Below are 22,586 nucleotides of genomic sequence, written 5' to 3' on the forward strand. Positions count from 1 at the left end.
TTTAGTCGAGTGCTGATGGATTGAGCTCAACTGAAGTTATTATAAAGCAGACTCTGTGGCGCATATCGAGGTGAGTGCAGCGGGTGTGTTATTACGGACGTTCAATGCAATCGGGGTTAAATCGTAGATTTTAATTTATTTGTGTGTGTGTGTGTGTGTGTGTGTGTGTGTGTATATATGTATGTGTGTATGCATGCATGCATGCATGTCTAATTTTATAACGTGCGCGTCTGAATAAACCGCAGATCTGTGAATGTCCAGTTGTGTTTGTGGTGAGGTTTGATCGGCTGGTCCTCGGTCTGTGTCTGTGATTGCAGTCAGCTGTGAGGATCTAAGCCCAGACATGTTTCAGAGGCAGACCTCTCTTTACTATCAGTGCTGCACGCTTGCTTTTAACAGCAGGCTCAACCTGTTCATAAACCGCGTTCCTATTTTACAGTAATACATCTCTGTAAGTGAAGTGTATAATAATTTTTTTTTTTTTTTTTTTTCTCATTACGCTTCCTTACCAACACATTTACTACTTTTGTAGCCTGTCGGCATCTTCTTACCTTTGTGTGTGTGTCAAGTCAAGTCACCTTTATTTATATAGCGCTTTTAACAATACAGATTGTCAAAGCACTTAACAGTATCAAATTAGAGGATAGAGTATCAGTAATGTATAATAAGATTAAACACTCAATTTTAAATGTTCAGTTAAAGGCATTTCATTATTGAATTCAGAGATGTCATTGTCTAGCTCAGTTTAGTTTAAATATTATCTGTACAATCAAATCGGCGATAATCGCTAGAAATTAAGTGTCCCCAACTGAGCAAGCCATATACTTTATATATAAAAAAGAGGTAGAAAAACAAATACACACACACACACGCAAAGGTAAGAAGATTACCATAATTATATTTAGTTTTCTCATTTATTTTAACAAGAATAATTTTGTATTAATTTAAAAAAAAATTATTTAAAAATTATTAAAGTTTTTCCTATTTATTTTGGGTGTTCTCTATACATTTTAATGAGTTTTCTCATTTATTTATTAAATGTTAGTGTCGTCCTCTTTATTTTTTCATTTTTTATTTTTTTTTTAGAAAATATCTTTTTTTCTCCATGTATTTATTTAATGTTAAAACACATAAGTGCCATGTTTGACACCCGTCGTCCTCTTGTGTGCAGCTGGTTGCTGAGGATGGGGCGTTGGTTTGTGATTCTGTGGGTGTTGAGTGTGCAGTATGGCGAGGTGGATGCTTTCTTCGACTGGCTGAAGAAGCCTGCGCCCGCTCCTGCTCCTCCACCGGAATCTATCGCCCCGATTCTGCTCCATGGAGAGACCCCCGCCTTTGAAATGAGTGTTGTTGACGAGAAGTTTTTGGCTGAAGCAAAGCAGATGGAGCTCAGTCCTCTGGACAGCTGCCATTTCCGGGTGAGCACACTGTATATGGCATCTTACTTTCGAGAATTTCACAATCAACAATCGGCTAATTACAATCAATAGAACAACCACGTCAAGCCAATGTTCTGTGTATAAGGCTATATACAGGTGGTGATCATATAATTAGAATATCATCAAAAAGTTTATTTCACTAATTCCATTCAAAAAGTGAAACTTGTATATTATATTCATTCATTACACACAGACTGATATATTTCAAATGTTTATTTATTTTAATTTTGATGATTATAACTGACAACTAAGGAAAATCCCAAATTCAGTATCTCAGAAAATTAGAATATTACTTAAGACCAATACAAAGAAAGGATTTTTAGAAATCTTGGCCAACTGAAAAGTATGAACATGAAAAGTATGAGCATGTACAGCACTCAATACTTAGTTGGGGCTCCTTTTGCCTGAATTACTGCAGCAATGCGGCGTGGCATGGAGTCGATCAGTCTGTGGCACTGCTCAGGTGTTATGAGAGCCCAGGTTGCTCTGATAGTGGCCTTCAGCTCTTCTGCATTGTTGGGTCTGGCATATCGCATCTTCCTCTTCACAACACCCCATAGATTTTCTATGGGGTTAAGGTCAGGCGAGTTTGCTGGCCAATTAAGAACAGGGATACCATGGTCCTTAAACCAGATACTGGTTGCTTTGGCAGTGTGTGCAGGTGCCAAGTCCTGCTGGAAAATGAAATCAGCATCTCCATAAAGCTTGTCAACAGAAGGAAGCATGAAGTGCTCTAAACTTCCTGGTAGATGGCTGCGTTGACTGTGGACTTCAGAAAACACAGTGGACCAACACCAGCAGATGACATGGCAGCCCAAATCATCACTGACTGTGGAAACTTCACACTGGACTTCAAGCAACGTGGATTGTGTGCCTCTCCTCTCTTCCTCCAGACTCTGGGACCCTGATTTCAAAAGGAAATGCAAAATTTACTTTCATCAGAGAACATAACTTTGGACCACTCAGCAGTAGTCCAGTCCTTTTTGTCTTTAGCCCAGGCGAGATGCTTCTGACGCTGTCTGCTGTTCAAGAGTGGCTCAATGCGACAGCTGAAACCCATGTCTTGCATACGTCTGTGCGTAGTGGTTCTTGAAGCACTAGGTGCGTTTACATGGAGCATTGTAATCGGTTTAAAAGTCCAATCCGAATGAAAATGCTCCATATAAACACCTCAATCGGAATAAAAATGCCCAAACCGAATGAAATTGTAATCGGGTTGAGAGGGGTGGGATAAACCTTTCTATAAACCGAACAAAATTAAAATCCTGCCATGTAAACACTTTAAACCGATTACTTTGCGTCTACATCATCACGTCCAGAGGTCGGGTCGTGAACGTGAAGTCGGCAACGGTACATTCTGTGATTTGGGGACACCGACACTGCAGTAGAGACTGGGTAATAGTGGAGGTATAAAGTTAAAATTTCAATTATACAGTTAAAAACACATTAGAAAGGAGAACGCTTGCTGTGTGACGGACTGCTCTCATGTCCGGAGTGAAAAACGGATCTGAAATGAAGCGCAATTTTCTGCTTTTCAGCTTAGAAACAACACAGTGATGATAGTGAAAGTAGCTCAATGAAAATAAACAACTTGACCAAAAGTTGCCTTTGTCGTTTGTATTTGTATAGATGACAGATTCATAATTTCCGATCTGCTTGAATTTATACGTGCTCGCCATGAATGTTGTACGAAAACACGATTGTGATAAAGCAATGCTCCTTTGATTCATTGTTCAGCAACTCTTGGTAAGAAATCGTGTATTTGTTCCATTTAAGTACAGTACAACTTTGTAGTATCAGAGTACAATTAATCTCAGAGCTGCATTACAGAGGGGCGTATGATTTCTATGATCGCGTTCTGGCCATATGACTGAGCGCTCGGGATTCAAATATTAACCCTAAGCAAGTGCAAACACAGATTAAAAATATTAACGTAAATATGGGCGTTTTTTCCTCTGGTGACTTGTTTTTGTTGTCACTGTAGGCTATTAGGATATCCTAAAATCGAAAGCACAGGCACATGTAAACACCATATCGGATTAGATAACGTCTCATGTAAACAGTTCATCGAATCTTTCAATCGGAATGATTTTAATCGGAATGACAAAAAAGTGTACATGTAAACGCACCTACTGACTCCAGCTGCAGTCCACTCTTTGTGAATCTCCCCCACATTTTTGAATGGGTTTTGTTTCACAATCCTCTCCAGGGTGCGGTTATCCCTATTGCTTGTACACTTTTTTTCTACCACATCTTTTCCTTCCCTTCGCCTCTCTATTAATGTGCTTGGACACAGAGCTCTGTGAACGGCCAGCCTCTTTTGCAATGACCTTTTGTGTCTTGCCCTCCTTCTGCAACGTGTCAATGGCCGTCTTTTGTACAACTGTCAAGTCAGCAGTCTTCCCCATGATTGTGTAGCCTACAGAACTAGACCGAGAGACCATTTAAAGGCCTTTGCAGGTGTTTTGTTAATTAGCTGATTAGAGTGTGGCACCAGGTGTCTTCAATATTGAACATTTTCACAATATTCTAATTTTCTGAGATACTGAATTTGGGATTTTCCTTAGTTGTCAGTTATAATCAAAATTAAAAGAAATAAACATTTTAAATATATCAGTCTGTGTGTAATGAATGAATATAATATACAAGTATCACTTTTTGAATGGAATTAGTGAAATAAATCAACTTTTTGATGATATTCTAATTATATGACCAGCACCTGTACAATACATATTGCTTCAAAGCAGTTTGTCATCAATTTCAGCAAAGCAGAACAAAAATACCAATCGTATAAGCGGTGCTCAAAGTACTGTATCCAGAGCTGGGTAAATTAGGGTAAACATACCTATTAAGCTCACCAAAATCTACATTGAGACATTTTTAGTGTACAAGATATTGGTTTCACTACAAAAAGTTGTTAAAATAAAATATTAATGTTAATCTCTCACACAAAAATATTTAATTTTTATTTTAAATAACAAAAGCAATTCAATTAAGATATATGGTGTCTCACAAAAGTGAGTACACCCCTCACATTTCGGCAATCATTTTAGTATATCTTTTCAAGGGACAGTTCTATAGAAATTAAACTTGGATATATTTTACAGTAGTCAATGTGCAACTTGTATAACAGTAAAGATTTACTGTCCTCTGAAAATAACTCAACATACAGCCATTATTGTCAAAAAAGCTGGCAACAAAAGTGAGTACACCCTAAATGATGACAGCTATACGTCGTTTAACCATGCAAGGCCACATGTCCTATTCATCAGGTTCATGTTTTTGTCTGCTTGACAGGCCTAAACAAATGCTTGTATCTTATATTACAGCAGTTAAAATTTGGTGATTTGAGTACAATTCTCTCATACTGACCACTGGAAGTTCAATATGCACCTCATGGCAAAGAACTCTCTGAGGATTTGAGAATTAGAATTGTTGCTCTCCACAAAGATGGCCGAGGCTATAAGAAGATCAGTAACACCCTGAAACTGAGTTACAGTACAGTGGCCAGAGTCATACTGAGGTTTTCCAAGACGGGTTTCACTCGGAACAGGCCTCGCAAGCGTCGATCAAAGAAGTTGAGACCTCGTGCTGTGCGTCAGGTGCAGAAGCTGGCTTCAAAAAACAGACGCATGAGTGCTGCCAGCATTGCTTTAGAGGTTGCAGAAGTGGAAGGTCAACTTTTCGGTGCTCAGACCATACGTCTCACACTGCAACAAGTCTGCTTGCATGGCCGTCATCCCAGAAGGAAGCCTCTTCTGAAGCTGGCTTACAAAAAGACACACAACCTGTCCAAGAGCATTAATTACTGGAACCATGTCCTGTGGTCTGATGAGACTAAGATAGATGAGGCTGATCTGATGAGGCTCAGATGGTGTCCAGCATGTGTGGTGATGCCGTGGTGAGGAGTACCAAGAAAATTGTGTCTTGCCTACAGTCAAGCATGGTGGTGGTAGCTTCATGGTCTGGGGCTGCACGAGTGCTGCTGGTACTGAGGAGCTGAGGTTCATTGAGGGAAACATGGAGTCCAACATGTACTGTGACATTCTGAAGCAGAAGATGATGCCCTCCCTTCAGAAACTGGGCCAATGGCAGTTTTCCAACATAATAACAACCCCAAACACACCGCCAAGATGACAACTGCCTTGCTGATGAAGCTAAAGGTGATGGAGTGGCCAAGTATAGCCCTATTCGGACGGGATTAGTTTTACATGGAGAGGTGGAGTAAAGTAATTGTTACCAGAGCTTCTCAGTGATTTTAGTCCCGTCCGAATGTGCCATCTCAGTAATCATTACGGACGATGTCAGTAAAGATTACGGTGACTTTTTTTACCTTCTGTAAAAAGGTCCGGAAGAATTACCTCAGGTAATACTAATCCCGTGCGAATAGACCAGCTGTAAATATTCCGTAATTTTCGATTTAAAAGTAGTTTTCCGCGTTTTTTCCACGCTTGAAGAAACATTCAGTTGCGTTCTAGGCGGTGGGGCAAGTCTGCGGCAAACCTCGAATGTTTTCTGAATATGACAATGCATACCATTCAGATCAAAAAGGTCGAAACTAACGACTCGAAAGCACTTGTTAGAGGCATGAAACTTCTGTTAGCTTTAGGTAAGTGTCTATTGCAAACAGAATCCAATCAAAATTTCATTAATTTAATTAATAAATCGATGGATGTAGCACGCACATGACGACAGGGAGGTGACGGTGGTGCGTAAATCGAGTTACTCCTCCCACTTCTGGTAGTTTTACTGAGATTTCTTATCCCGTTCGAATTGGTCATTAATATTACAAACGTCCTGTGGTAAATTTAACATTACTCCATCTACCCTTGTAAAACGAATCCAGTCCGAATAGGGCTTATGTCTCCAGACCTGAACCCTATGAAGCACATGTGGGGCATTCACCATGTGTCTAACATCCAACAGCTCCGTGATGCCATTATAGAGGAGAGGAAGAGGATGCCAGCAACAACCTGCGCAGCTCTGGTGAACTCCAAGCCCAGGAGGATTAAGGCAGATAACAGTGATGCCCCTACAAAATATTGACACTTTGGACACAGTTTTGACATGTTCACTTAGGTTGTACTCATTTTTGCTGCCAGTTATTTAGACAATAATGGCTATATGTTGAGTTATATTTAGAGAACAGTAAATTTGTACTTCTATACAAGCTGCACATTGACTACTCTAAAATATATCCAAGTTTCATTTGTGTAGTATTGTCCCTTGAGAATGTTTTTGAAGGTACAAAGTCAATCACAAAAAAACAGAACACTAAAATCAAGCAGCAAGGCATTCATGTCGATCAGTTATATATTCATAATGAAGTGTCATCTAAGCATATTGCAACATCTAGATTAGTCCAATTTCAGCTAAGTAACGCATTCAAAAATCAAATAAAATAAAAACATTTAATTCATGGGGATGAACACAGAAGCTAGCCTCATTATGAAGCCTCTTGTTAATTGGATGCCATCTTATCTATAGTCTCTTATGGCTGGAATACACTACATTATTTTTACCCCGATTTTTCACAGATTTACAGTCTGGAGGAGCTGATGCTAGTCACCAAAGATCAGAGCCAGTCTGCAGATTTGAGTCGACAGAATCCATTAACCTGAACTTAAAGTGACAACCATCAGTTAATATTTAAAGTCTGTTTATGAAGTATTTACAAAGACGTTCAATGTGGAAGAGATTAAAGAGAGCACACTGAGCTTAATGGGAGCAGCAACAAGTTTAATTTAATATTTATTAAAATGACATGATTTGTGCTAAACAAATAGTCTGTCATGTAAGTTCATGCATATTTTAATATGAACAACTACTATTAACAATGTTGAAGCTATGATTTTCATAGTAGTGCACCCTTTAAGCTCACCTTAAAATATGAAATCTTTAAAAATTACAGCACTGTAAAATGACAGACCAGCAATAAACTGTCAATTTATAATATTATGGATGTAAAAGTACAAGCCAGTAATGCCTGTGAAGTATTATGTTAGCGTAGCACACAATCTTATACAGCTAGTCAGCTAACTGTGTTCTGTAGCATCTGCGCTGTGTTGCTAAAACTATCTTTAGGATCTAATGCAAGTATTTCCCCCGTCCAAGTTCCAGGTTATAATATGCTCAAGTCTGAACATTAATCTCTTAATTTTACGATAAGTAGTGAAATTTACCCAAAATAAAGGCTTAAACATCTTTAAAAAAAAGCACATTTAAGGGGCTCCTCTTTTGGTGAAAGTTTTTAGACAGCTTTCAAAATGGCCGCCAGACAGTGTGAACACATGGAGACTCGTATCTCAGCGTGCAGTGATCTGATTGACTTGAAATTAAAGGAGGTATGTAGTAACAAACATATCAATTGGTTAAGACATCAAGTAGATAATAAATTATTTTTTCTTTTTATAATCTGATCTCAAAAATGGAGGTGCTTAATGGGTACGTTTACCCTACTTGTAATTTGTAATCAGTGACAGACTACAATTTTTATGATGATAAACTGTGGTCAGTAATGTAATCTGTAACTCATTTTAGGTCATGTATTCTGACTTCTTTTTTTTTTTTTTTTAAATCAAACTTGTTTTACACTTACCTAAAAATATAACTGTAGTCTGAGTATTTTATAATTTCAATTTATTCTGATTACAAGTACTTAATTTTTGGAATCTGATTGTGTAATCCAGATTACATGTAATCAGTTACTACCCAGCTCTGCTTTTCATGATACAGTCACTGTGTAGAGGATAGTGAACGATTTAAATGTTTTCCTTTGCAAAAAGCCATTGGCCATTTTTATATAAAAAAAAGATAGTTCATGCTGACTTAAAGCTGTTATTTTGCCCTTAAATACACATTGCCTGTTGTTTTTTTTATTATTATAGGTTGTTGCTCAGCTCAAAGCGACTTGCAGTGGCCTATCAGAGGAGCAGCTGGCCAAACTGGGCGTGGCTTTGTTCAACTGCCAATCAGAGGTTGAGGGCCGCAGGACTTACCCTTGCACTGAAGACATGGTAGGGTCAATGGCCACATCCTTGCTATTTTATAGGTGCAATATCAGTTAAACTGTTTGTTAGTGAATCTCGTCACTGTGCAGGTCAACACGAGCAGTTCTAGTTTTCTAGAATTCATTGAGTGTGATTTAAACCAATGTTATTTCTCCCTGCAGTCTATAAAAGAGTGCACAGCGGACATGGACTCAGACACGTGGAATGCATATCACATCGTCAGCAATCGAGCACGATCCGTGTGTTACGCCACGCGCCAGCAGCACTTCCGCAAGCGAGCCGAGCTAACCGTCAACGCCCTGATCTCCACCGCAACCAGCCAACTGGACGCCATGAAAGACCTAAAGGTGTGTTATAAAGACCTGTTTCATTATGTTCTTCCTCTTCTTACTGTGCACAATCATGTCATGTTTATTATAAAGAAAGGTCACTTGGGTTCTTAATCTCATTCTGAAATCTCACATTGTGGGTCACAGTGGGCCTCGTTTACAAAACGAACGTACGACAAAAAATTGGGCGTTTCTACGCAAAACTTAATAGTAAACAATTTGTTAATATGGATGTGAGCGGTGGCTAGGGTTGGGTATCGAAAACTGGTTCCATTTTAGAACCATTCCAAGAACCGGGTATTTGATAAGACGTGCATTTCGATCAGTGTTAAATTTAAGCAATATTCTCTGCTCTCAAACGCTGGGGGCGTGTCCACTGGCGGTGCTGAACCACACCCACTCGCGGGAAAGCTGCTGTATCTCTCAACTGTCTTCCTCTAGCAGCTTATTTAATAAAGAGACCGAGCTGTTTTGTAAATGATCGCAACCAGGTATTATGCGTTTAATTGACGAAGGCATAGCTAGCTCAAACTGTAGGCTGTAGTAACTAACGGTAATGACAGTAACTCTCGATTGAGCCGTGAACCACTGATGCTAATGCGCTCTAGTTATTAGGTGTGTTCGACTTGAAGCAGCGCTGCAGAGCGATCAGTGTATAACAAAGTACCGCGAGAGCAATTCGAAAGCATCAGGAGCGTCTACTCTCTGTAGCTCTCACTGTACTTTGATCACACACCGATCGGTCTGCAGCGCTGCTTCAAGCCGAACATGTGTCTTATAGTGTTGGGGGGGAGGGGCTGTGCTCGGTGGCTCGATTGCATCAAGTCATGATTTAGCCCCGCCCAAAAAACCCTGATCACGAAAATGCTGAAAAACTGTTTAATGGTCTAACTCCACAGTGAAGTACTACATAGTTTACAGTCTTTATAACATGTTTCAGCAATGCATTTATAATGTTTACAAACAATTCTCAGAATTGACTTTACACGGACTTTAACAAGTATACATTTTATTTCTTTTGTTGGTTAACATTGACACAGGTATTTAATTAGGAATGCTGTCCATTTAAGATGGATGCATGTAATACTGACACGCATTGTTTTCACCCACCTGTTTACATTCACTTAGCCATAACCGACTGTTTTTACATGAAATACTCTACACGTTAGATATTTGGACTGCTGTGTGTATTTGATCGCGCGCTGTATGAGAACTGAAGAAGTGGAGCGTGCGCGAGAGCGCTTCTATCAGCGCGATTCCGCCTATCGCGCCTTTTTTTTTCGCCGTCGTCTTCATTGACGAAATTAACACTGGTTTCGATTCTCCATAACGATTCCTGCGTTCGCATTTTAATGTGACTTAAAACGGTTTAATTGCAGGAACGGTAAGAACTTGCACCTTGTTTACGTGCATTTCCACTGTAAAAAAGGTTGTTCCGGGCTGGAACTGACTTCTTTCATATTTATCGACCAGAATGCAGAAAACTGTCAGTATATCATAAACACAGCCGTTTTTGTCTTAAGTGAACATAAACAGATGAGAAAGAAAATGCACATGTACAGTATTTTTAGATCTGCATGTGTTCGGTGTTAATGAGACAGCAGCCTATAAACGCTCTGCCTGTCTATTGCTATTTGATTTGTCGGTTCCCATTTTATTACTGACTGTTTACTTGTCATTAACACTAGAAATCTATTAATCTAGTTTTTGCTGTGGTATTTTTGTTAAAAGCATAGGCAAATTTCCTCTTGCAGTGTTCTCTAAGCTGCTGATTTTTGCTCATGTTATTAAGCTGCAACAAAATACTTTGCAAAAAAAAGACAGAATAAATGTTTGACATATATATATTTCAAACCGTACATATTTAAAACCATTCAAAAGATAATTAATCTTGAGTTAACAGTAGGTATTAATAAGGAATAATTTCCTCTTGAAAAGACTACAAATATTCTAAAAAGAGAAAATCTTCCTTAAAAGATAAATCAATCTGCAATGAATAAAGCCCGTCATAGAAGTTATAAATGTGCACCCCAAGTACTGAAAAGTGAAACCTGAAGTATCAGAGAAAAGAGAGAAGGAGAGCGTGCTTGTTAGGAGGGGTGCAGTTCATCTTTTATACTCTTACAAGATCTAAATATAAAAAGAGCTCAACAATTAACATAAAGCTACAGTCTGCCACGCATTAAAGAACATAAATCTATCAAGTCTAAAGTCCGTCTGCTGGCTCAACCCGAGTATATTGGTACCTTCACATACCAATTTCACATACCAATACAAGTACTCTCTCTGGGGACCAAAACGGTCTTCCCTTTTCTGCTATACACTGGCCGTTCAAGGTCAGACAGAAATATCAACTTGACTTTAGCTGCAGACAGAGACTAAAAAGAGCATATGTTCTCTGCAAAAGTCATCTCGCAGCCAAAACCTCCAGACTTTCTGGATAATCAATTATATTTGATTACATTTTGATTATAAGTAAAGGAAAATATAGAATATGCATAAAGCCTGACTACTTCAGTTATTTCAAAAACAAGTTATGCACATAAGCATACAAAAATCATACACAAGCATGAACCATATTTGTATACGTCAATTTTCCTTATCCGAATCACCAGCATGTTTGAGTTACCTGAACTTAGTAAATCTTCCTCTTCTTGGCTGGGTTATGTGTCAAACTCTAGGGGCGAGGCTTCTAAACCGGGGGGTTTTCAGGGGCGTGATATTCAAATGACGATTGTTTTCAGCCGCCACATGTATCAATGCATGATCATTCGTACGATGAGATTGGCGGCATATGAATGTTTCATGAGTCACACGTGAACCCTGTTGTGATCTGTGCGCACGGATCTGCGCTTGTTTCTACATTAGATTGATAAAGATGATTGTGAATGCAGTTTCTTGTTGACTTGACGTTTTTTTGACTGCAGGAGGGTCAGCAGGAGCTGAGGGAGATGACCGCTGCGTCGCTGGACAAGCTGCTGGAGGGTCACAGCACACTACAGCTCCAGCAGGGGGCTCTGAAGGAAGGACAGCAGCAGCTGGATACCTCCATCAGTGAAAACCTGCAGAGACTGACGCAGGAGAAAGCTCTCATCAGCACCGGCCAGCAGCTGGTGGCTCAGCTAATTCAGGGCATCACACAGAGAATGGGTCAGTCACACATCCATTTGCTTCAAGGCTGACCTGTGAATTCTCACTTTATCAGTGGCTTTAATATCTTCATAGTAACTAGGTTAACATTATCTGTTGTCATATCATTCATATTTGTTCGGCAGTGGTTATGGAACGGTTTATATATTTCTGTAACACATTAACAGAGAATGTAAGCGGGCAGCTGAAGGGTCAGAGCGCAGAAGTGCAGGAGGGACATCAGGCGATTCTTGATGACCTGGCTGTGGTCCGAGGAAGTGCGCAGGACATCTACGAAAAAATGGGTAATTACTTCTGAAATCGTACACTACCAGTCAGACGTTTGGAAGGATTACAATGTTTGTTTTTGTTTGGTTTTTGAATGGTCCATTCTGCTCCCCAAGGTTGCAGTTATTTGATCAAAAATATAGTAAACACATTCAACTACAGCAGTTATAAATTGTAACATTTCACTAGATGACTGTTTTAAAATGTAGTTTGTTTCTGGGATCGATCAGTCTTCAGTGTCACATGATCCTTCAGAAATCATTCTGATGTGCTGATTTACCTTAATTATCAATTATTATTATTATTGGTGCTTGATTTATTAATAATGGTTCTTATGTTAGGAACATGGGAAACAATTATTGGAAACATTGTTTTTGCTGCCTAGTATTTTTTTCAGGGTTTATAGACTAATACGGTATAGAAAGTTGTAAGCGAATTAAAATATCTTCTGTAACACACTTGATAGATAAAATTAATACTGCCTAAAAGTAATTTCTGTAAGTTACTAAAAATGATTATTTTTATTAAATTTTTTTACACGTTTCTAAAAGTTAACTACTTTATAAAAAAAAAAAAAAAAAAATCCAAACACGTTTGGTGCAAACCTATGAAGGCGCACAACTGTTTTCAGCATTGATGATCAGAAATGATTCCTGAGCGTAAATCTGCATAGTGTTTTCTGAAGGATCATGTGACTGGAGTAATAATGCAAAAGATTCAGCTTTGAAATCACAGGAATAAGTTACATTTTATGTTTTATTCTTGTTCAACCCCTTGAATTAAACTTGAAGTCTGCACTTAAATTATCTTGATTTTGTTTCATTTCTTATTCTGTTCTGGTGGCATACAGAGCCAAAATTTACAATTGTGTCAGCGTCCAAATATATGGACCTAACTGTGTATCCAAAAATGTTCTTTAAGAACATCCTAGTCATTCTCTAGAGACATTACAGAACAACCCACAAACCACCTAGCAATGTCTTTGCAAATATCCAAAACGCATTAGCACTATTTCAGCTAATAAACTCACATGGTCCTGTCTGTCAATCCTGTGACGCAGAGCTCAATCTGAACGGCTTCCTCCAGCAGCAGAACACCACAGCTCAGTTCTACTCTGAGCTCATGAGTAAGCTGGAGCGCATGAACGGGACTCTGGGATACATGCTGACGTATCTGGACAATATGCAGAATCGCTTGGAGGACAGACTGCGTTTGATACAAGGCTATCTGGGCTGGGCAGGTGCTTACATTGTGTACAAATGAATAAACAAGAAGAAACCTATTTGAATAGGCTTTGGATAAATGTGTAATTCTCCTCCTAGGCCTGAGCCTCCGAGCTCTGTGGACGTGTGTGATGCACGCTGGTTACTTCCTACTGTCTGCAGTGCTGCTGTCGTTCCTGCAGTGTGCCACCTTCTCCCGCGTCTCTCTGCTCCTCATGGTGCCAATCAATGCCATCGCAGAGATCAACCAGCAGTCTGCGCTCGACTTGATCTCGCTTACTTTGCTGCTGTTCACACTTTCACTTGGTACTGTATCTGTACTGAGAACAAATGATTAATCTATGCGCTTTTAAACATTTATGATGGAGTAGGGCTGTCAAAATGGTTAAACTAAATTCGATTTTTGTACTTCAATATCAATATTCAAATTATATTACAATTTAAAAGCATGATTTCAGTTAGGGGGAAAAAAAGCTTTTGGCTTCTCTCTTGAGGCCACAAGAGGGCGCATCGAGCAAAATATTACTAAGGCAGGTTTCTTCAAAGCGTTAAAATACGACTATTTAAAAAAAAAAAGTGCATAATGTTTATAAACCATATATAATTAAGTTGCTTAAACAATTACAAATAAAACAGCATCATGTACGCATGTATAGTTTAATACAAAGGACTGAAAACCAATCACAAAGTACTTTTTCATTTAAAAACATGAGATGCAGTGGGATGGGGAAAAACGGCATAAAGTCTCGATTAGCTTTTTTTTTCAAAGTTGAACTTGCATTAATTTTACATGGCTTTTTAAACATGTGGCTCTACTGTTCGAGACCCAAGTGCAACGGTGATCAAACGCATATTTATCGCATTTTAGAGGGACATCTGTGTGAACGGCTTGGTTTCAGTTTTAACGTTAACATCATCTCTGCATTAATTATAAATATTGCAGAAAAAGAGAACAATGCAGCAGCGCCACATTTAGTGGGTTCAACTGGATAAGCTATGAAAAAAACGTTAATGTAATGACGCTTGTCATCGCACCTTGTGCGCCACTTAAGGCTGCCTGACACACCTAAAATTCAAATGCAAATTTTTTGCATTCGAATGTGGATTTTTATTGTAAATTTAGATTTTTTTTTTTTTTTTTTGACAGCCCTATTTTTGAGGTGAAGTGTTTTTTTTGTTTTTTTTCTGTACCGCTGCTGACACCATATGAAGTTAGTTGGACAGTCATAAGGTGCTTTCATACATAGTCTTTTGCAGAAAATTACTGGTACATTACCATTTGTTGATGACTGTCATTTTGGGGTGGAGTAACCCTTTAAGAGGACAATTTTGCCATTTAATTTCTCGCCCTCATGTTGTTACAAACCTGTAAGACCTTCGTTCATCTTCAGAACACAAATTAAGATATTTAGCCGCACCACATGGAGACGCTGTTTTCGTTCAAATCAAAGCGTAAATAAATGTAGAAAACGTATCTCTGTGGTGCTGCTGATATTCTCCAAACTGGCGCTACAGTGACAAATTGTTGAATAAAGTTTTTGTTTTCTTTGCGTACAAAAAGTATTCTCGTAGCTTCGTAAAATTTACGATTGAACCTCTGATGTCACATGGAGTATTTTACCGATCTCATTGCTACATTTCTGGACCTTGATTGTGTTAATTCCATTGCTGTTTATGGGAGGGTCAGAGAGCTCTCAGAATGCATCAAAAATCTTAATTTGTGTTCCCAAGATGAACGGAGGTCTTACCCTCATGTTGTTCCAAACCCGTCAGTAATTAATCACCCCAAAATGAAAATTGTGTCGAGTAACCCTTTAAAATTCTTGTACTTGTGGTCCAGGCCGCTGGTTTGTCCTGCAGATGCTCTGGGCGTTATCGAAAATGAAGGGCCAGACCTGCAGCGCCGTTCCTCTCTCTATAGGTCCTCCTGAAGAGAAGACTCCAGAAAAACAGACCCAATCAACTGAGCGCTGCCATGCGACCTCCTCCACTCCTGTCCTGTGAGTTTACTATTTTGGATATTAATCGTTAACTCGCAACATCTCTTATGTTTTTAAGCCATTTCAGGCTTAAACATGCTGTTGTGTGCTTACAGGTTTAAGGTTTAATTCTCCTCTTGTTGTAGGAATGATCCAGACTGCGATTTGGAGGTGGAGAGCTTCATGATGGGTAATTTCCTCTTGTGTCTTTCATTCCATGTATTCATGAAGTCACTGTCCAGTACAGTTCTGCGGCTGATCTACTGACCGTGTGTAAACTAAAGAACACAGACGCAGCCGGATCATTTCCATAATGACTGACGCAATCTACCAAGAGCAGTGCAAATTAGCACTAGGTCACAAACAAGCAGAGCAAAAAAATAACGAGACTAGGCAAATGTTTGTATAATGTCTTCCTCTGGAATTCCAAATTAATATGAGGGAAAATATTCTCTCCCTTCTAGCATGCACTCTGAGGCACTGCAGAGAACAATCACAGCCGAATCACAATTCACAGTATTAATTTTGTTCGTTTGTTAAATAAAAGGTGTTCTGATGCTGAAATGTGTTGCTTTTGAAGTCACGCTGAGTGCTCGTTGCTGCTGTTGTCAGTGACTGCGGCTCGTGCACAGACTCACTGATGAACGTATTTGATTTGAATTACTAAACACAGGTGGTAGATATTTTTAAACATGTCACATCATCTGAGTATTATTCCACTCGCAAACTTTCAGCAGAGCTGCGGACATCAGTTCTGAAGAGTTGTACTAGGCTATATAATTATTTTGATATAGATGTAACTATTGCATTAAAAACGTTTCTATATGAATTCCATGTCAATAAATTAAACTCAGTGTATCCTACTATTCAAATTGATTTGTGATATCTTTGCACTTTTTGGTGAAACAAGCCAAAAATAGATGTGTAAAATGCACACATTTCTTTTAAAAGTCACCCGTATCTGATGTAAGCACGTTCTGTAAAAAATCGGATATAGTCACAAAATCGGAATTGGTCATCAAGACCTGCAGTGTAAATGCAGCCTAAAAGCCTCTCGGAGCACATTTGTAACCAGCTGACAGCCATTAGCATGATGATAGTGGGTTTTCACTTTCACACAGACAACTATGGCTCTCATCCTCTTCAAAAACTGTAAAATATCTAGATTTTATATATTATATATTTCCATCCTCTTTTCACCACTTCCTTTCTTGGTGTAGGTGATCCATACATACTGTCCCCATCTCAGTCTCACGGTCCACCAAAGTTCAGTCATCTAATGTCAGCCACACCCAACCACTCGACCCCCAGACTCAAGAGTCGCCACAGCATTGGAGCAGTGAGTAGTTGTTACTACTAACAGTAATCTTGTTTTATGCAGCATTAATAGTAATTAGATTGCAAACTGCGCATTTCTTTGAGCATGTTTTTGAAGTCGTCATCTGATTGGCAGGCAGTGCTGGAGAATGTTCCTCAGAGGAACCTAGGAGGTGTGTTGGAGACCGTGAACCACTCTCGAAGCTCAAGCCCCAACCATTCACTTGCCAGCAACAGGTATCCTTTATTGACTTTTATTCAGTATCAAAGTTGATCCTTTATGCAGATTAATAAATGGTTTCTAGGAATCGATTTATTTGACTTTGATCTTAGGTCTTGATATGGATAGACATGTACAAATGGATGTAACTGTATTATCAATTTCATGGTGTCGCGATAGTAAAATTCTCAATATCATCGTGGTCACGTGACTGTATGAAACCATAGGTCTTTGTGCAGTGTGTCGTTTTTTTTCAGCCCGGTGAGCAGAGCGGAGGGAAGTGCATGCCCATCATCCTTTGCTCTTTGCTGCATCTACTGGTGCATTCAATTCATGTTGGATAGATTGTATTTACAAGTTGAACGCACATGAAAGCCACCACACAGTCGTCTTATGTGTGGGAAAACTCAAATTTTTCTTAAACATGCCGGATGCAATGGATGCAGCCAAAGACTATAGATGTGCAATGTCTGTATTGATGCTAAATTTGTTCAAAATATTACTTTTTATTTTTGTCGTCTACAATAAATCTGGCACATATAAAAAATATTATGTGACCCTGGAATACAAAACCAGTCATGAGTATCACGGGTATATTTGTAGCAATTAGCCAACAATATATACGGGTCAAAATTATCCATTTTTCTTTAATGCCAAAAACCATTAGGATATTAAGTAAAGATCATGTTCCATGAAGAGATTTTGTACGTTTCCTACCGTAAATAAATCTCAGCTTAATTTGTGATTTAGTAATATGCATTGCTAAGGACTTTCTTTGGACGACTCCTAAAGGTGATTTTATTTTTAATATCGCAGTAAATATTGTACCGTGCACTTTATATCGAGGTATTATCGTACCGTGAGACTTTGCATTTTCAGGGATGTAACGATATCATTGCTTACTGTTCTCTCGCTCAAATTTTCAAACCTTTTATTTTTGGTGAAGTTCTTTTTCAGGTCGCTCGCTGTGCAGCGGTATCACTCGGCTGGGTCAGCCATGCAAAAAGCGGGCTGTGGTGGGTCAGGACTACTGTAGACTGCATGAGGGCGGTCACACCTCCTACAGTCGACTCTGAAATGGATTCAGCATCTCTCGTCTTTCCTTAGACTTCATTTCTGTTTGCAGAATACACATTGAATGCTAGAGAACTTTTCTCTTTTTAACCATTTAATCACGGTAGTTTTGTCTTTTTTGGTCATAATGGGTTTTATTTCATGTTTGTTGTGCCACTTATAGATGTATTGTGCATTATTTATAATAAATTATGAAAAGCAAATTTTAAAATCATGCATCTTAAATCTTACAAGTACTTATATGGATTTCACCATGCTATCTGCAAATGCGTTATGTCTTATAAACATTTATTAAAGCATTTTTGGGAGAAAATTATCTAGTAAATGAAGTGTGTGTTTAGTGCATTTGTCTGTCAAGTTAATGATCGAGATGTGAGTCTTGCTAACAGATAGCTCTCACCAAGTATGCATGGCCTGCAATCGCACAGTTTACACCTGGCATTAACGTGAACGTGTCCTGGTTGTTCTAAACCTCTTCCATTTAAGAATTACGGAGGCCACTATGCTCTTGGGATCCTTCAATGCAGCAGAAATCATGTCTCTGAGTTCTGCAGGTAGTTATTTTTTAGCTAATGCCTTTTGGTTTCTGTTTATGCATTTGCATCTGTTAAACCCCTATTAGACTATTTTGTACTTTCCCAAATCATGACCAACCAGTTCAATTAGTGTGTGTGCGCGCGTGCCACTTGGATGGGTTAAATGCAGAACACAAATTCCGAGTATGGGTCATCATACTTGGTCACACTTCCTTTACATTTGTCAATGATTTTATTTTTTGCCGCCTCAGATTGAATCATTTTTAGTCGAAATTAAAATAAATAGCTCTCTTTCACACGTGTCATTGAGAACCTGTATGTCGATTTGTTCTTTCATTAATTTGTTACAAACAGGTTGCTTTTCCTCTGCACCGCTCACTTTGAGTGGGTTCGGAGCACAGCATGTTTTATAGGAATGAAGGAAATTCTACTTTTTAAGACTCATTGAGGCGGCTCTTAAAAGAGCCTTTGGGTTTAGGAGGAGCGGCGGGTTTAAGCGCGCTCTCCGCGGATGCGGCGCGCCAGCTGGATGTCTTTGGGCATGATGGTGACTCTCTTGGCGTGGATGGCGCACAGGTTGGTGTCCTCAAACAGACCGACCAAATAAGCCTCGCTGGCCTCCTGCAGGGCCATGACAGCGGAGCTCTGGAAGCGCAGGTCCGTCTTGAAGTCCTGAGCGATTTCTCGCACCAGACGCTGGAAGGGCAGCTTGCGGATCAGCAGCTCGGTGGACTTCTGATAGCGACGGATCTCTCGCAGAGCCACGGTGCCGGGCCTGTAGCGGTGAGGCTTCTTGACGCCGCCGGTGGCCGGAGCGCTCTTACGGGCGGCTTTGGTAGCGAGCTGCTTCCTCGGGGCTTTGCCGCCGGTGGATTTACGAGCCGTCTGCTTGGTTCTTGCCATTTTCTCGAAGTCGTTTTCTGAAGAAAAGTAACGTATTCTCGCATGCAGCAGCAGCGCAGCTATTTAAACTACTCCTGCCTTGCGCTCTTGTGGTTTTAGAGGCATTTGATTGGCTAGTGTGTTCTTTCTGGCCAATGGCTATGAGTTTCCTGTTTTTAAATGAGTGACAGCGGCCTGCTTTTCCCGCGCAAAGATGCTACATTCAGGAAAGAAAGTAGCTGCAAGCACAATGCATAAAATAAGAGCGATCCTTATCCTATATGCGTATTAAATAGTTCATTGAGTTCCATCGTTACTCCTTGTTTGAGTGTAGTTTGAAAATGAGGAAATGCAATCGCAGACGGGCTTTATTCGGCCACGTTTTCCAAACCGTTGTTATTGTTATAATTTAATCAGGGATGTACTCAAGGAGGTAAAAATAAGCGAGAACACCAGATCTGAGAAAACGCTATAGTGGGAATTTCTTGTTGAAGAATAAGTACTTGATCTTTATTTACAAAACCTGCACTCTTTAATAAAAAAATTAAAAATACATACATATTTTGAGTGAAGATTTAAAGCATATAATTCATCAGTTATTTGTATATACTATTTTAACATTAACCGGTATAATTAAATCTACACAGGCGTAAGACTACATTACATATTTTATAAGCAAAGATTGTGATTTCACCATCATGTGAATTTGTCTTTTAAAGAGAAAGTGGGTGGCTCTGAAAAGAGCCTTTGGGTTTCAGTAACGATCTTAAATCGGTTTATTTGGTTTTGGCGGGTTTCTCGGTCTTCTTGGGCAGCAGCACGGCCTGGATGTTGGGCAGCACGCCGCCCTGAGCGATGGTCACTCGGCCCAGGAGTTTGTTCAGCTCCTCGTCGTTGCGCACCGCCAGCTGCAGGTGACGGGGGATGATACGGGTCTTCTTGTTGTCCCGAGCGGCGTTTCCAGCCAACTCCAGGATCTCAGCCGTCAGATACTCGAGCACAGCGGCCAGATAAACCGGAGCACCGGCACCGACGCGCTCGGCGTAGTTTCCTTTACGGAGAAGCCTGTGAACACGACCGACGGGGAACTGCAGCCCTGCTCTGGAGGAGCGAGTCTTAGCCTTCGCTCTGGTCTTACCACCGGTTTTGCCTCTTCCACTCATGTTGAAGTTCGTGAAGTAGTTGTTTCTATAACCTAAAACAACCAGAACTAATAATGCTGCAGCTTGACAATCAGCTTTTAAGAGAGCGTGCTCCTCTTCTATTGGTTGGAGTCGATCACAGTTGTAAACCAATCACTGCTCGTCCCTCTAAATCACAAACCCCTCCTCCTTTTGCTAGTTTCTTAGTTCATTCATTTACTGTTGAGCAGAGCGATAACTTTAAAGTGTCCCTATTATGGATTTTTGAAAATGAGCTTTCATGCAGTGTGTAACACAGCTCTAACTGAATGAAAACATCCTGCAAAGTTTTAAATCTGAAAGTGCACTGTGTATAAAGTTACTGTCTCTCAAAAGAAAGAGTCGACTCTGAATCATTGAAATGAAACAGCTTGGGATTCCTTTTAAAAACGACTCATGTTAATGTCAACATGAAACATTAGCATATTTTCCGTCTATTTGTTGGTCTTTTCGCGTTGGTCTGAATGAAAATGCAAATTCATTCTTCGCCACTAGGTGCTGCTTTTGTAAAAATAGCGGTTTCCCGTCAACGCTGTACACAAAGCAGCACTGAGCTCAGAAACACTGGTTGCATTTTCATCTCATCTCGCCTGTAATGCCTGATAAAGCAATCACCACAGATTAGCGTCACGCAGAGGGGTTTGGAAAAATTAATCGCTGAACGAATCGTTTGGGAGTCGTTGAGCAAGCCGGGCATACATTGTGCGATTTTCATCCGATTTTGAGTCGAATTCTGACTCGTGCGACTCTGTTTTGAGTCGGGCTGAATTTAAGCTTTGTCGTGCAGTGTACAGGGGAAAGGAGAAGCGATTAGCCTCTCTGCACAGGCAATCGGACGGTCGATGAATTTCTGACATGTCAGAAATGTTGGTCGCTCCTCGTGAGGGAATCGAACAATTGAAGCAAAGCTACGAACCGACTGCCCTAAACTCAGTGCTTTTTCCCTCACTGCACCTGCGCAGAAACAATACTAACTATTTAAACTTTATTGCACCAAGAAAGAAAACGAAAAGATCTTTAGATAAAATAATGTTATTATCACGGGAAATGTGAATCATTGTCCATCATTTTGCGATCAGTGATAAAGACAAAAAAATTAAAATAAAATCATGCAGCAATGGATGAGTTTTGTACTATGCTAGTACCCAGCATGCATTGCAGCATGATTTTTTTTTTTTTTTTTTTTTAATGGTCACCATTGTTGAGGTTCACAAGCTGATTTGTGATGTCTCTGTGAGTCTAATTACTGCTATAGATTATAACTTTTTGTGGACAAACTGTTTGGAAAGTCCTTTCTAACTGACTGTCACAGAACTACTTTTACTATAATCAATATAACATTCATTTAATCAGAGATTAGACACACAATGAGTCTATGTTCACTCTCAGTAAGATCAGTTCACTAACAGATGATTGTCATTATAAATGTATAATACCCAACTACTGATCATTTTCTCTGGGCTTTTGAATTGTAACAAATCTGTTCGAGAAACACACGATTACAACAACCAAAGAAAAAGAGAAAAACTTACTTCAAATGAAACAATAAATCAACATCTAAACCTTAGTTAATTCTCAATAAGATCTTCTGTAGATGTCTGACAGAAATAAAGTCAGTCTGGTTATTAATAAGTGGAGCTGGTGATGCTGTTTGTGGGGTTGTTTAATCAGATCTTGAGATTTAATGTATTTTATTTCAGTTGATTTCATCTAAGCATGTGTCTAAAGTCAGTAGTAGTTCTTGTGTTTCTCTTTCTGTCAGTGATTCTGTTTGTTAACAGCAGGTGTTCATCACTAATGCTCAATCAGCACTTAATTAATCACTTAATTACTTAACTGCAAGTTTTAAAACTTACATGGTTTAAGCCAAGGGGAATCGGTTTACTCAAACGCTTTGTTACCCTAACTTGTTGGGTTTTACAGTGTGAAAACATTTTATGTTAATTATTATTAAAATATTATCATTGTTTTATATTTTG

The 22,586-nt window shown here is 39.4% G+C and overlaps 3 protein-coding genes across 3 annotated transcripts in view; 1 reads left to right on the top strand and 2 right to left on the bottom strand.

The window, feature by feature from the left end:
* The window catches only part of bmb (brambleberry), an 18,355-nt gene extending 14 nt beyond the window's left edge, over positions 1-18,341 (top strand). Inside the window, exons 1-13 of the mRNA XM_058767119.1 lie at positions 1-70; positions 1,172-1,418; positions 8,327-8,455; positions 8,611-8,796; positions 11,706-11,928; positions 12,096-12,212; positions 13,256-13,435; positions 13,518-13,724; positions 15,259-15,418; positions 15,544-15,587; positions 16,618-16,736; positions 16,851-16,951; positions 17,881-18,341. The exon at positions 1-70 is cut by the window's left edge and continues 14 nt beyond it. Coding sequence (XP_058623102.1) covers positions 1,185-1,418; positions 8,327-8,455; positions 8,611-8,796; positions 11,706-11,928; positions 12,096-12,212; positions 13,256-13,435; positions 13,518-13,724; positions 15,259-15,418; positions 15,544-15,587; positions 16,618-16,736; positions 16,851-16,951; positions 17,881-18,010 — 1,830 coding nt within the window. The 5' untranslated portion in view covers positions 1-70; positions 1,172-1,184 and the 3' untranslated portion in view covers positions 18,011-18,341. The remainder of the gene's footprint in view (positions 71-1,171; positions 1,419-8,326; positions 8,456-8,610; positions 8,797-11,705; positions 11,929-12,095; positions 12,213-13,255; positions 13,436-13,517; positions 13,725-15,258; positions 15,419-15,543; positions 15,588-16,617; positions 16,737-16,850; positions 16,952-17,880) is intronic.
* A 672-nt stretch (positions 18,342-19,013) lies between these two features.
* On the bottom strand, positions 19,014-19,455 carry LOC131534344 (histone H3). Its single transcript, XM_058767177.1, has one exon. The coding sequence runs from the start codon at positions 19,445-19,447 to the stop codon at positions 19,037-19,039; it is 411 nt and encodes a 136-aa protein (XP_058623160.1). The 5' UTR covers positions 19,448-19,455; the 3' UTR covers positions 19,014-19,036.
* Positions 19,456-20,153: 698 nt separating this feature from the next.
* Positions 20,154-20,620, bottom strand: LOC131534352 (histone H2A-like). The gene has a single exon (XM_058767184.1). It carries the CDS (start codon positions 20,587-20,589, stop codon positions 20,203-20,205), a length of 387 nt encoding a protein of 128 aa, XP_058623167.1. The 5' UTR covers positions 20,590-20,620; the 3' UTR covers positions 20,154-20,202.
* Between the last annotated feature and the right edge of the window lie 1,966 nt (positions 20,621-22,586).

Source organism: Onychostoma macrolepis, chromosome 25, assembly GCF_012432095.1.
Source record: "Onychostoma macrolepis isolate SWU-2019 chromosome 25, ASM1243209v1, whole genome shotgun sequence".
NCBI classification, from domain to species: Eukaryota; Metazoa; Chordata; class Actinopteri; order Cypriniformes; family Cyprinidae; genus Onychostoma; species Onychostoma macrolepis.

Bases quoted from the DNA above. Each gene is read 5' to 3' on its own strand.
- LOC131534344 (XM_058767177.1), bottom strand. From the start codon at position 19,447: ATGGCAAGAACCAAGCAGACGGCTCGTAAATCCACCGGCGGCAAAGCC.
- LOC131534352 (XM_058767184.1), bottom strand. From the start codon at position 20,589: ATGAGTGGAAGAGGCAAAACCGGTGGTAAGACCAGAGCGAAGGCTAAG.